At 44.2% G+C, this 13,208-nt stretch overlaps 2 protein-coding genes across 4 annotated transcripts in view; one reads left to right on the top strand and one right to left on the bottom strand.

The window, feature by feature from the left end:
• The window catches only part of NEB (nebulin), a 125,373-nt gene extending 124,589 nt beyond the window's left edge, over positions 1 to 784 (top strand). Inside the window, 1 exon segment of the mRNA XM_086615581.1 lies at positions 288 to 784. Coding sequence (XP_086471707.1) covers positions 288 to 461 — 174 coding nt within the window. The 3' untranslated portion in view covers positions 462 to 784.
• A 1,900-nt stretch (positions 785 to 2,684) lies between these two features.
• The window catches only part of RIF1 (replication timing regulatory factor 1), a 35,965-nt gene continuing 25,441 nt past the window's right edge, over positions 2,685 to 13,208 (bottom strand). For 2 of the 3 annotated variants that reach the window (XM_086615319.1, XM_086615320.1), the window contains 12 exons: positions 12,608 to 12,707; positions 12,101 to 12,244; positions 11,211 to 11,353; positions 10,384 to 10,473; positions 10,253 to 10,301; positions 6,396 to 9,188; positions 5,755 to 5,892; positions 5,394 to 5,471; positions 5,185 to 5,300; positions 4,354 to 4,507; positions 3,973 to 4,081; positions 2,685 to 3,056 (listed from right to left, as the gene is read on the bottom strand). In XM_086615319.1, the coding sequence (XP_086471445.1) occupies positions 2,836 to 3,056; positions 3,973 to 4,081; positions 4,354 to 4,507; positions 5,185 to 5,300; positions 5,394 to 5,471; positions 5,755 to 5,892; positions 6,396 to 9,188; positions 10,253 to 10,301; positions 10,384 to 10,473; positions 11,211 to 11,353; positions 12,101 to 12,244; positions 12,608 to 12,707 (4,135 nt within the window). In that variant the 3' untranslated portion in view covers positions 2,685 to 2,835. The remainder of the gene's footprint in view (positions 3,057 to 3,972; positions 4,082 to 4,353; positions 4,508 to 5,184; positions 5,301 to 5,393; positions 5,472 to 5,754; positions 5,893 to 6,395; positions 9,189 to 10,252; positions 10,302 to 10,383; positions 10,474 to 11,210; positions 11,354 to 12,100; positions 12,245 to 12,607; positions 12,708 to 13,208) is intronic. The other variant, XM_086615322.1, reaches the window with a different exon arrangement.

The raw sequence follows: 13,208 nt of genomic DNA, 5'->3' as shown, positions 1-13,208 counted from the left end.
GGGCTGCCCCCCTCAGAAGCACGGGGGCTGCTTCTACTTGAAAATTAACTTTCCAGAGAGACAACTGGTAAGGATTGTGAAAGTTCAATTTGTAAATCCTTAATGAAAAGACATTTTGTGATCTGAAACCAGGAGTAGAGTGCTGAAATGAGTCAAAACATAACTTGCCCTTAGCCTGCTCTTACACTTTGATTCTCACCAACAGCTGTGGCTCAGTGCTGACAGCAGGGCTATAAACAGGTCTCTTGGTTTTTTTTTTTGTCCCCCTCCTTTCCCAAAACTCACAGAAAACCTACCGGGCCATGTATGACTACATGGCAGCTGACGCTGACGAGGTTTCCTTCAAAGACGGCGACACGATTGTGAACGTCCAAGCCATCGACGAGGGCTGGATGTACGGGACCGTCCAGAGGACTGGCAAGACGGGCATGCTGCCAGCCAACTATGTGGAAGCGGTCTGAAGGGACACGCGTCCTTCCACAGGGCACATCTGCATGGCACGGACACGCCGGCGCTTCTCTAAACGTAAAACTTAGAAAATCTGAGTCTAACACTTTGTCCAAAGTGCCTTGTTGTCTTCCGTGTGGATAGTGCCTTACAAACCGGGAGGTAAAAAAAAAAAAATAAAAGGAAAAAAAAGTAACTGCAGAGCAAAATACTCTTGAAACATCTTTTCAAAACGTTTTTTGAAGACTCTGGACTTTCAACCCCATGTACCATCCCAACGTTTTAACTGCAATCCAGTTCAGTTTCTCTGAAATTCTACACATGTGCCTAAGACTACCGCGTGTTACTTTATTCATTCTCCCACAAAGGGAGTGTTTTTCTGGGCTACTCTAAAATATTCGAATGGATTCACTACTTTTCCACATAAGCAACATTTAAGCTTATTTATCTCAAACAACATTTAGCTGGGGGGTGGGCAGGGGGAAAACCAACCCAAACCCAGAAGCCTCCTGCTTGCTGAGCTCTTGTGTTTTTCATGCAGCCGTTCTGGGGTCGAAAGCTGTTACGGCTTGTACATTAGTGACTAAATAAAGCTGGTGTTTCTGCAGTATGTTTGACTGCTCCCTGCTCTTCTGCACCAGTGAGTACATCTCACCACAAACTGGCTTTGCTCAGAAAACTGGGTGGAGAAAGGGAGGGAGCCCGGATGGAGATGGAGGATGCAACAGCCAGGACAGAAGTCAAAGTGAGAGGCTGTGAGTGATCCGAACAAATTGTTTCATACCTGAACATCTGCTGAAGCATCCGGTACCAGCCAGTCTCTGAGAAAGACGTAAGTAAGAAACCACTGCACGCTGCATCCAGGATAGAATAGAGATTAGAAACAAGTTAACAGCAGGAAGGAGTGGTGACATTAACTCCAAGGGCCTTTGTTCAAAGGGAATTCACAGCACAGCCTGCTTGAGAGGGAAATGTCCTTCCGCAAAGTGGGATTCAGGACTGCCAGGGTGTTAGTTAAGGGGTGTCAGTTAAACAGATGTTAACACCCTTTCCAGATGTGTTGGGAACATCCTTATCTGTACAGGTCACTGGATACAAGGCTTGAACAAGCCTAAGGAGGCAGATTTGGAACCAATAACGTTTCCAAGAAAGCAAGAAAACTTACAGACACCTCGTCTCTGGTGCTGTTCACATTACTGCTCTGAGACACCTCTCTGTCCTGCTCTTCACTGGATGAATGAACAGGGCAAAGAATATTTAGTCTCACTGGTAAGATACTACCACTTCCTTGAGGAGCTACTCCTACCTTAAGGCAGCAGTGATGACTTTCCAAGTTCCCTCCAAACCCTGTGAATCCAAAGCAATGCTGAGGGGGGGGCCTGAATAGCTCTGAAAGGAAAACAACTCAAAACCACCAAACCACAACAATGTTAACAAGCGTGGGACCTATTTGCTGTTTTATTTGCCCATGTGTAAGTTCTAAAAACACCTGCAGCAATTCCTTTCAATAAATGTCCATTTTGATAGCTACAGTACAATATTTACAAATTACATTTCCAGAGTAAAACCCGAGAACTCTCTCTGAATATCTCCAAGAAGCAGCAATGCATTCCATGCAATTAATATTCAAAATTATAAATTATTAACCAATGTTTGCCATCATAAGTCTGTACATAATATACAAAGAGCTCTTGTCAATCCATTCATTTCCCCAAGGAAAAAGGCTTCTCCACAGAAGGAGAACTGCTGCAAAGAACACGGGAAGGAGCCTGAGGAATTTTGCAGTCTTTTTTGCCTGTAAGGGGACTTTGCATTGTCAGCTTCTTAGTGGGATTCTTAGAAAAATACACACAAAAATAGATATCACCCAGTTGTCAAACACCGAGTTCCTGGACTGGTGGTGCTGTAAGGAATTACAGCAGTTTTATGCTGAGTCAGCACGAACCAGCACTGAGAGGAGAGCCGAGTTTCAGCAAGTGAAAAGGAAGCAAACAGGGGCAGCGGAGGAGCAACGCTGCGAGACCCCCCGCTTTCCAAAGGTAAGGGTTTGCAGCAGTAAGAACACTTCGGATCCAAAAAAATAATTTAACTGCTCTGTTGGTTTGGTTTCACAGTCTTTGCTATTGCACAACCTCATCCAAGTTTTCTTTCCCTACCTGAAAGAAATATGCATAGCAGTGCGATACTTCGAACGGGGAATAAGCAATCCCACGAATTAAAACAAAACAAATGAAAAAAAACAGCCATGATACATTTTGCTCATATAGGTGTTAAAAAATCTTCTATAGTACAAAATGCCCAGTTTAAGGAATAATTCACCAGTAAGAAAAGCAGGTTTTGGGAAAAACTGTTGTAACGATATCCTCCTTACTTTGAAACCATAAGCAACTAATCAGAACTGTCATGGGGAGGCGATTTCCAGCGGGACTGCAGGTTTTTCATGATACAGTTTGTCATGCCAACCAGCTTTTCCTGCATCTCAAAAAGCTGGCTTCCCGAATAGCCGTGGAGATCTTCTGAAGTCAGCTGAGCAGCAAGCGCATCAATTTGGCTCAGAAGGTCCGCGGTGGGCTGGTCGTTTGGATTCAAGACAACTGGTTCCATCAGATCTGAAAAGGAAGGGAAGTAGGGCAGTGTGGTCTGGGTTTAAATCCAAGCAGAACCATGTTGCAGGGGAATGTTACAGCTTCTTTTGTACCAAGTTACATCTTCGAGCAGTCTGTGAGGCACGCGTTCCACCCGGGAGAGCTCCTGACAAAGGCACCCCTCACAGCTCCATGCTACCCTTTTCTTTGTGGTGACTTCCGTTATATTTAATCATGATTGTACGATCAAACTTAGGACAGAAGAAAGCTTTTGATCCTATTCAGATACTGCCAGTGTTCTGTGGCATGACGTGTTATCCCAAGAAAGTCCAACTTTTAAACTGGACAGCTGAGGAGAAGGTACTCCTGAGTACGCTTCAAGTATCTTGTAGGAAGAACAAACATGGATTCCTCTGTTTGAGCTACCAGACCAAGTGCCAAAAATGCACCAGAGAACTCCAATAAGAATCTAGGCACCCAAAACAGTTATCCAGAGAATGGTCCCCCCTCCTGTCCCAGCCCTCTCGGGACAAGGCACCGCTTAACTCGCTCTGCCTCCTTTTGCTCGTTTCCGGGCCTGCCCAGACCCACAGCACTCACTGGGGCATTCCGCAGCTCGGGACACGCACGCCAGGTGGGATTTGGAACACCAAGGACCTGCAGCCCTGCACGACTTGTTCTTTGCACACTTACGCAAGCTCCTTCAAGGAAAACCAGCACCTTTCCCTCAAAACAGGTAACAAGTTTGAGAAAGCCACAGCTACAGGGCTTCATACAGCAGCTAACTCAATCGCCCATCTAATGTGTCATATTGGCTATTAACACGCTCTCAGACCAAAAAAAATAATTAAAAAGTATCAAGTGTTCCCATTAGGAGAGAACGGAAGCAGCAATACAGCAGAAACATCCAAATCCCAAGCAAAAAGCAGGCAGGAGGTACCTGTGGCAAGTTTTTCTTCATCTACAGAAAGAGGTTTCTCCTCCACATTATTTACGGGCTTTTCTGCATCTTCAAGCACTGCTATTTCCTCAAATCCTCGAGATTTTACCTGAAGAATTTTTGGGAGAGAAGAGAGATGTGTTGTCAGAGAGAGAAAAAAAAAAAAAGATTGCACAGTGGGACATGTTTTAAGGTCATAACAAATACAATTATTACAGTTAATAACTAAGTCCCCTGCACCCTGAATTCCCATGTTTGACAGGCAGAGATTACGTTTTGAAGTGCTATTTCCAACAGGGAGGAATACGTTATTCCACAAGATGGATGTTAGCAGCTCATTAGGCCAACCCTGGCTTTTTGAGTACCAAAATTAAAGTTTACCTGTTGCTCATGATATCCCTTAAGAGCTCTTTTAACGTTGGAAACTTTCGGAGAGCGGATGGGAAGGGTTTTGATCTCGGATGCTGTCAGAGTACTCAGATCACCCACTGTCTTAATGTTCTTTGCTCGAATGAGCTGCCCCAAACCTCTGGCGCTGCAGCAGGGAGAAAGGAAAACAGTTTATTCTGCCGAGTCCACATGCTTCCTGCTGGCACGGTGGAGCAGGAAGAAACCTTACAGGAATGCCAAATGCAAGCGATGTTTTCTCCGTGCAGAAGCACACCTTCTTGCAGTTTATCCTATATCCAGAGAATGGCCTTCTAAAGCCCACTCCTACATTATACCAGTGGAAGGAAAAGGAGCTGAATACACTGGAAAAGGCCATTCCAAGCAGTTCCCCCTGCACGTGTGTTGTGACAAGTTATCAAATTCAGACTGGAAACCAAGCTGCACCCAGCCTTTGTGCATCCGAAATGCAGATTTTTCCTGAAAATCCCACTTCACCTTCAATACACAGAAAGCTCCAACTGCTTCCTCATAGACCAAGATCAGCCTGCTCTGCCACATGAGAAGGAGAAAGCTCCCTGTGTTCCTGGGTGCAAGCTTTTCACAGTCTTCCAAGAATAATTCCGAAATAGTTAAGTCTCTCCCCCACTAAGTGTGATGGGTTGATTTAAAGGGGTTCTGGTGTCCCAGCTGAAACCAGGACACTAAGCCAACCTCCCTCCTTTAAAAAAAAAATCTGGCAAAAGCTGTCTGTAAGTCCTCACATTTTGCATCAGAATACTTGGGTTTGTTGGTTCAGTAAGAATTCAGTTTCTATCAACGTACCATATGTTTGATGTGATCTGAGGTAAGATCACATCGACCGGTGCTTTGCAGCCAACTAAGGCGGGATACACACATTCCGTAGGGTGAGGCAGCGATTCCTTGGCCATTTCCGTAATCTTGAATAACACAGAAAAATTATTCAATTAACTATCACACATCTGAATCCAGGAAAAAAATAGAAGAGATATGTGAACCAAAGCACTTCTTACTAAACACTTCTTTGAGCTCTTAAATTTAGGGTTACGAGATCCTGGGGACAGAAATCCTTTGGTTGGAGTGGTAATATGCTGGATAAAAAAAAAAGAGGAAAAAATATCTCTCAGGATTGTAGGAATTGGGTTAATCACAAGATTCTAGCTACCTAGAACTCAGGTACTGTCTTCAGAGAGTGACAGAATGAAACAGGCTAAATCTGGAACCTGGTAGTTACAACTACTTCACTACACTTAACTGAGTCTCTGCTCTTACAACTGTTTGCAAGTGACTAGGAATGTGCTCTACAGCAACGTTACCTACGATGCGTGGGGAACGCGAGTACCTACGGCATACGGAACACACGTCAGAACTTACCTTGGCCTGAATATTAGACAAAATTTTCAGACTCCGGGAAGACGGTGAAGAATGGGGTCTAATGACAGGACTTCTCCTGTCGATGTCATCTGCCAGTCCTTCTTGGTAAATTGGATTTGCAAAAGAGACTCGACGGATCTGTTCAGAGAGAAGTAGGTTTCACAGCATGAACTCCAACCCCCACACTCCGGTGCGGCAAGGCGGAGGAGACCCAACAGCTCGGTTTGCAATTAAAGTTCTTGAGTGACACAGACGATGTTTCCCTCAAGGACAGAAACTGCTAAAGGAAATGTTAAATGCATTTTGGGAAAAGCTGCTCCAAACCCAGTGGCAAGACCCTGACCACGCACACGGGGGTGTGCGGTGACACCTGTCGCACGGCGACCCAGGCAGCACACCTGACTTTGGCGCTGTTTCCAAAATAAAGCTCCCTCCCCAGCCCCAGTAACACGCCCCTCAGTGCCTGCACATTCCAAAAGCAAACTGGAAGTCGTCAGCTTCAGCATAAGCTCATTTGCAACACAGAAATACTGTCAGTGATGCAGCACATCTGGAACCCATCACACCACAGACGCTGCTGCACGTCCCCGTTACGAGCGGAAGGAATCGTGAGTATCACGGAACAAGCCACATCACAATACCTTGTTAGCGGGCGACAGGGAATCGTCATCTTGATTTCTTTTTATGCCTCTCTTCAAGATGCTGGTGGATGGAGAAGCTGAAGGAGACCACGTGCAGCGTGCCTGCATGCTGTTGGGGCTTTCATTAACCAAGGCTAAGGAATCACGATCTTCCAGTTTTTGAGGGGAATCCACACTGTTGGTGTCTACTGCATCTTCTTTGGTTAAGGCTACGTTTTCAGGCACCATAATTTCAGTTTCCACTAATTCCTCCTTCATCTCTTTATCTGGAATAAAGCAAGTTTCTCCTACAGTATTCTCAGCTACTTCTTTATCACCCTGATTGCTGTCCAGCTCATTCATCTGTGTTTTCTCAGGTTTGCTAACAACCAGCAGTGCCTTCGGTATCTCCTCCAGTTGTCCACTCTGACTTATTTCTTCCTTTTCTGTAGCTGTTGGGTCTTGGCTTTGATTCCCTGCAGCCAGCCAGCTGTCTCCAGGCTCATCTGAAACACACTCAGACAGACACCGGTCAGTTTGGTCATTCTCATCAGCAGGTTCTTTCGTTTCCACTGCGGAGTCAGTGATTTCACCTGCTGTACACTCTGGATTCTCCAGATCCTCCTCCACAACACTGCTCCCTCGCAGGTTCTCTTCAGATGTTGTCTCTCCTTCCAAGCTGAATGCACCGGGTTCCTTCAAAGGATGTGACGGAGTGCTCATTGCGCAGGGTGCCATGGACAAGCTCTCGTCAAAGTTTGAATTAACAGACATCTCTGATGTGTTAACAGAGGTCTGACCCGGGGTGGTCTGGGGCTCATCCAGTTCAGGAGTATTCTCATTTTTTGACTCAGTGAACGACGTGACTTGCTGCTTCGACCTCTTACAGCGGCAACCGCCGTTCCTCAGTCGTTTCAGCCTTTTGCCTCTTCTGTGCTGACACTCGCACACTTGCAGAGAAGAAAGATCACCACCTGACACGTTTTCTCCTGGTGCACACTCGGGCAGAACAGCTGGACAGCCACCTTCTACGTCTGTCTGCTTTTCTACATGTTTATCTTCCTCTGCTGCTTTCAAATCTTGCTCAGACGCACCTGGGTGGGTGAACGAGTCCATCCAGGTGTTGCCCTTGCTGTGTTCCGCACTTGCGTTCTGTGCATCAGGCGAACTCTTCGAGCTGGCAGATCCCACAGCCTTGCTGGCATCTGTAGGAACTTCTTGGGTTTTCAGGTCACCTGCTCCAGATGTCAGTGCAGCATCTGTGCTGGCGTCACGGCTCAGTTCACCTTTATTTGTTTCCCCCAGATTCTTAGTTTCGCTTCCTTGGGAAGACACATCATGGCTACGGCCTCCTGGCTGTGGATCTTTCCATTTACCTTCGAGAGAATCACTTCTATTTTTCACTTTTCCAGATTTTTTCTTCCTCGTGCTTTCTTCCTTGGTCTCAGAGCCATCAGCCTCCGAATTTTCTATGCTGGAAAGCAAGCCTTGGGAAGCTCTTCTTGTGTGGTATCGTGGGCGTTCAATCTTCTTCTGACCTACTGTATTTGAGCTACAGTCTTGACCTTCCACGTCGGTCTTCAAGTTCTCTTCCGACCTCCTCGCGCTTCTGTTCGTCTCCTCATCAAGGCCCCTTGAAGCAGGAGACTCCTTTGAGCTCAAGTCCCCTGCAGCAGAGCTCTCGGGCAGGTTGCTTTCCTTTTTATTTGTACTTTCTGTAGTTTTCCCAGAAACTGCTTTCTGCTTTTGAGACACATCATCTTTGGTCAGCAGCCCCTTCTTTTGCCCGGATTTTTCGTCGTCTTTACGTCTGTCTCTCCTCTGGTGGCCATCTTCCTTATCTTGACTGCCTGCTGTACTTTCTACAGTTTCTGACCGTCGTCTTGAAGAACGCCTTAGCACTTTCTGATTAGAAGACACGTGTGGAACCTGACTATCATCACCTGTTACCTGGTCTGAGGATACAATCGTCTCTGGGGGTGTATTTTCTTTAGAATCCGTATCTAATGCCTGGACCTTTTCTACGTCTGCTGCTGCATCTTCAACTTGTTTAACTTCTACTTCTGTAGAAGAGAGAGCTTGGGACTGAGCAAGGAGAACGTGCTCCCTGTCTTCCACTGTAGGAGACAGTTCAGAACTATTTTCCATACTGCTGGAAGACGACAACTCTTGTGCGCTTTTCTCTGGTTCTGACCTGGTGAACGGCTTGGACTGCTTATTTCCTTGGTGCTCCGCTTTACTCTGCCTGCGAGTCAGCCTTCGAATTGCAGTAAATATTTGTTCAGACTCAGATTTTGAAGGCTTTTTATTTTCTTCTCCAGATTTTTCCAGTCTAGCACTAGTCTTGCATACGTTTGTATTTTCCCGTTTACCTGCTGCGGAAGCAGTTTCGGACATCTCTGATAAACTGTTTAATGCTGAAAGGCTGAAGGGTCTGTTCCCTGAAGTATCAAATTTCTCCAAGGTAATGAAAGACTGCCGGCGGCTCGCGGGCTGCGGTGTTCCAGAAACGACATCACTCGACGCTGAACTGCTGCTCACATTGGAAGTGTTTTCACCCCCTGCAAAGGGCTCCTTTGAAGCTGTTCCCACAGAGCTTTTTTCTAATCCCTCCCCAACCGTTGGCTCCTCCGGCATCATTCCAGCTGCATCCCTTGTCGGCTCTCTCTCGCTGTTTGAAGCTGAGCTCTCCGCTACGGGAGCGACAGATGACTTTTTCACAGGGGCAGTGTTCTCAGGAGGATTATCCGATTCACAGTCCTCTGTGATTTCCTCTGATTTGCTGGAGCATCCTCCACTCTCTGCATTTTCTTCCTGTCCCAAAAAAACGAAAAGCAAAGTATTGGAGTTTTGCTATGAATATCATACAAAAAAAACAACTCCAGTAGAATTGAAAACAACACACCCATGAGGTTTTTCAAACCATTGTTCCTTCAAATTATTTTATTATCTGTCCTTCAGTAGTTATGAGACAAAGGTTTTTTTTAAAGCCATTTAATCTCAAAACACGAAGAACTTCAAAAACTTCATTTAAGTTTTGCAAGACATTAACAAACCTATTACTAAAACAGATTTTATGAAAAATCTGCTGTGTTTTACCTACTGTTTGTTCAGCACTACAGTTCATCAAGCTAGCTGATTAGCCAACTCCTCTCCAAAAGGGAACAGATCTGTATTTAGGATTTACAATTATAATTATTTTCTTTCCAAAATTTACTATTTAATCCACCTCAAGCCCTTACAGCATCATCCAAAAAGCAGTTCAGAATGTGGACAAATAGCTAAGCTGATTTTTTGGTATTTTACCCCAATAAAACATTAGTCAGTGGTAGCATATACACGTGACAGATCTATAAGTCCCTGTGACACCTGTAGCTGTGTAATTACATTACCTTAAATACATGTGCACTGAGACAGCACATATAGATCTTTCCATTTTGCAATTAAGTCACAATGCTTAATGCCTGGCCCTTCCTAGTGTAAATTATATAAAAAAGAACACAGCACAAAGAACACTGCAATGGTATTAGATTCAGTTCTGGTGACGAGAATGAAATACAAACCACAAAAGCCATCAGTGTATTCTATAGTCACGGAGCCTGCGTCAGGATCACCCAGGCGTGGAAAAAACAGAGGAAGCCCAAGAAAATGAAGATATTCAAGAGTCTTAAGAGAAAGGAAATAATTCCTGTGAACCAATACGTTTCGGAGTATATTTTTTTTGGCTTCAAGAGTTTCTAAATCAATCTTAAAATCAAATCATAGCCAGTAATCAAAGAGTTTTGCCATTAACTACCAGAACTACTAATAGGAAGAAAACATCACTGGTAGGATTATAATTCTTATGTCTTAATTACCATTAGACAATGAGAAATTACCTGGGGCTTAGTATCTTCTTTTGCTTTTTCTGGTAAAGATGATCTTTCCCTAAAACAGAAGTTACTTTAGTGAGAAGTGTTGCAGAAAAAGGGGGACACCTTTAAAGAATATACTGGCCACCTTTACTTACAAAGAATCTTCCTGGCTTTGAGTATATTGAGAAAATAAGGTAGTATCTTGCGACGTGTCCAAATTGTTGTACATAGCAGGAATACCAACCCTGAAACAAAATGCTAAGTCAGACTTATTTTTATCTCCTTATTTCAAGACCACTATTTTCACTTGCATTCAATCTTTTCAAATTTCAAACATGCTTTTGGGGAAGAAAAAAGCTGTGATGGGGATCCCACTAGGCAATGAATTCATCAACACATACCAGCTCCGTAATCTAACCGAGTTCTTGTCAAACACCGCTGTACGCAAATCTTGCTTAGATTGTTTTTGTCAACAGCTCTGGTAGCTGCCCAGGTATTTAATTTTCCAGTATTTAATTTTCTCACATAAAGAGAGAAGATAATTCTAAAGATTCCCTTAGGAATATCCTAATTTCTGATATGCTGCTGACAGAAGACTTCTCTTTCAAATTTGGAAGTCTTCCTTCAGATCAGGTAAAAAAAACCCAACCCTTTCATTTCAATGAGTTAAGAAAAATGGCATCTTCTGTTTCACATTGCAAGTGAGAGTCATGAAATAAAAATGTTAACTCCAAATTACCAAACTCCAAATAGATAACAGAGAGTATATTTAATCGAAATAGGAAACACGGATCGGAGAATCATTTGGTTGCCTTAAAAGAGTAAAGTAAGGAACTTTGTTAGCTTTAAACTTTGTGACTTGTATAGAAGAGTAAGACTTAACTCCCTATAGCAGTCGGAGACACAGGAACTGACATGTCCATCTGACATACTCGATGTAATGACATTTCATATTAGGTTTAACACAGAATTAATTACAGACCTCTTTGACCTAAGCACTTCTTTTTGATGTTCCGTCAATATTCTTGCTTTCGTTTCTGGAGGAATAAACACAAAATCAACAGATTTCTCCTCTTCCAACAGTATCTCACTTTTAGTCTTGGAAGATGAAAATTCTAGTTTCAACTACAGAAAGGAGAAAAAAAAAAACAAACCTGGATTAGAAACAAAATAGAGGAATTCAAAGTGTTTTCATAACTGTTTTTAGCCATCCTAAATGGAACAGTTCTCAAATAACCTCCATTCTTTCAGCACAGTAATCAGCTCAAATCCCTCAGCAGGTGCTGAGTTTCTTCACGAGGGATTTCCCACTGCCCCCTCCGCAACACTACACCTTGGAGGGACTCTGCCACCCCTCCTCCGTGCCCTCAAGTAAGCTCCTGCACTTCTTTTAGCACCATGAGGTCCAAAGTCTGCAGCAGGTGATGGTACCTCAATACTCAACAAGGATTATTACTTATTGTTTACTCAATCAGTGACTCCTTAGGAATAGAGCACCCTTTTCTCCCCAGGGCAAGCAACAGATTGGAGCACACGGCACAGGTCCACCAAAACCAAGGGCTGCCTCAGCACCTCAAATCTGTCACAACCTGCAACCAGACTCAGGTGTGAATTTTGTACCTGGTTGCCACTCCTCCCACCCATCAGGCAGCCTTCCATCACCCCTCCTTAAAAGTCAGCAATCTGTAAACTCAGAGAATTTTAACAGGAGAATTTAATTAAAGTGTGCTACGGAGCGTACATTTGAAAGAAAAATATTTCAGCATTGCAAAATTCATTAGTTTTTGCTGAGATTTCACAGCAGCATGCTAGCTGCTCTGCTGCAGCAGGTAACGGATCCGGTTCTGTCACACCCACCTGTGAACACCTTACCTTGGCAGATGTTACTTGCACATGGCTGGACTTGTCTTTGACTTCGTTTTTCAGTTCACTCGTCTGTGCCAACAGAGAGTCTCGTTTTTGACCCAAATTTACTTCCATTCCACTTATCTTTGCATCCAGCTGTGAATTCTCCATCTATTCCATAAAAACACACAGACCGCGTTGTACAAAGAACCTCCAAGCTCACAAATCCATCCTGGAATGTATTCATTTCTACAACTAAACTGACCCACACTCCCATTTTCCTCTAGATTATGCAGAGAACAACTTAAAAAAATTAGTTATTTCAAACAAGCTAGTAGAACCCAAAATTTAAAACGCATGAACTGTTAAGAAACAGCTCGGTCTTTCAACAGTGCTTATTACCCAGCACAGTTTATCACTCCAAACGTGCAGCAAGTGCAGGCCAAGCACAGTGAAAGTCAAAATTGACCTTGCACTACCTTCGGAACAGCTCCTGTGAAGTTACACACCCACTGGGGCCAACAAAACATTTACCGCATCGGAGAACGGGCCGCTGCATTCCTCAGCTATCTCGATGCTTTCGAACCCGGGCAGCAAGAGTGGCATTTTCTTTTTGGCTTGGCTTAACACAGATCTGCTCAGCAAAAGACAAGGAGAATTTTAAACTTACTGGGACGTGGGGACGCAACAAGACCAACAGATATCCCAGCTTGCACAAAAAGCAGGACATAAATGGTAACCAGAGCAATACTGTACTGGTTTTGACTAGGATTTAGTTTTTCTTCTCGGCAGCTAGAGGAGCTCTGTGTTTTGGGTTTAGTCTGGGATTTGTTATGAGAAGAATGTTGACAGCGCACCGATATCTATAGTTGGTGCTGAGACATCAAGGACCTTTCAGATTCCCGTGTTCTGTCAGTGCGCAGGAGCACAACAGGCTGGGAGAGCACGGCCAGGACAAAGGGCCCGCAACTCCTAGTTCAGGATTTGAGCTTAAATTTAGGATTGAGGCTCAAGAGTATTCCATGTAGTGCAGTGTCATGCCCAGCATATAGATGAAGGCTGACCAGTAAGCTTGGGAACTCCTGTTCTTCTGAGGGCTCTCTCAGAGTTTTTATTTTCTCTCTTTTCGGGCCTC

This window comes from Tauraco erythrolophus, chromosome 8 (genome assembly GCF_009769465.1).
Source record: "Tauraco erythrolophus isolate bTauEry1 chromosome 8, bTauEry1.pri, whole genome shotgun sequence".
NCBI classification, from domain to species: domain Eukaryota; kingdom Metazoa; phylum Chordata; class Aves; order Musophagiformes; family Musophagidae; genus Tauraco; species Tauraco erythrolophus.
The sequence above is the reverse complement of the archived record's forward strand: the minus strand, read 5'-3'. Positions and strand labels throughout refer to the sequence as shown.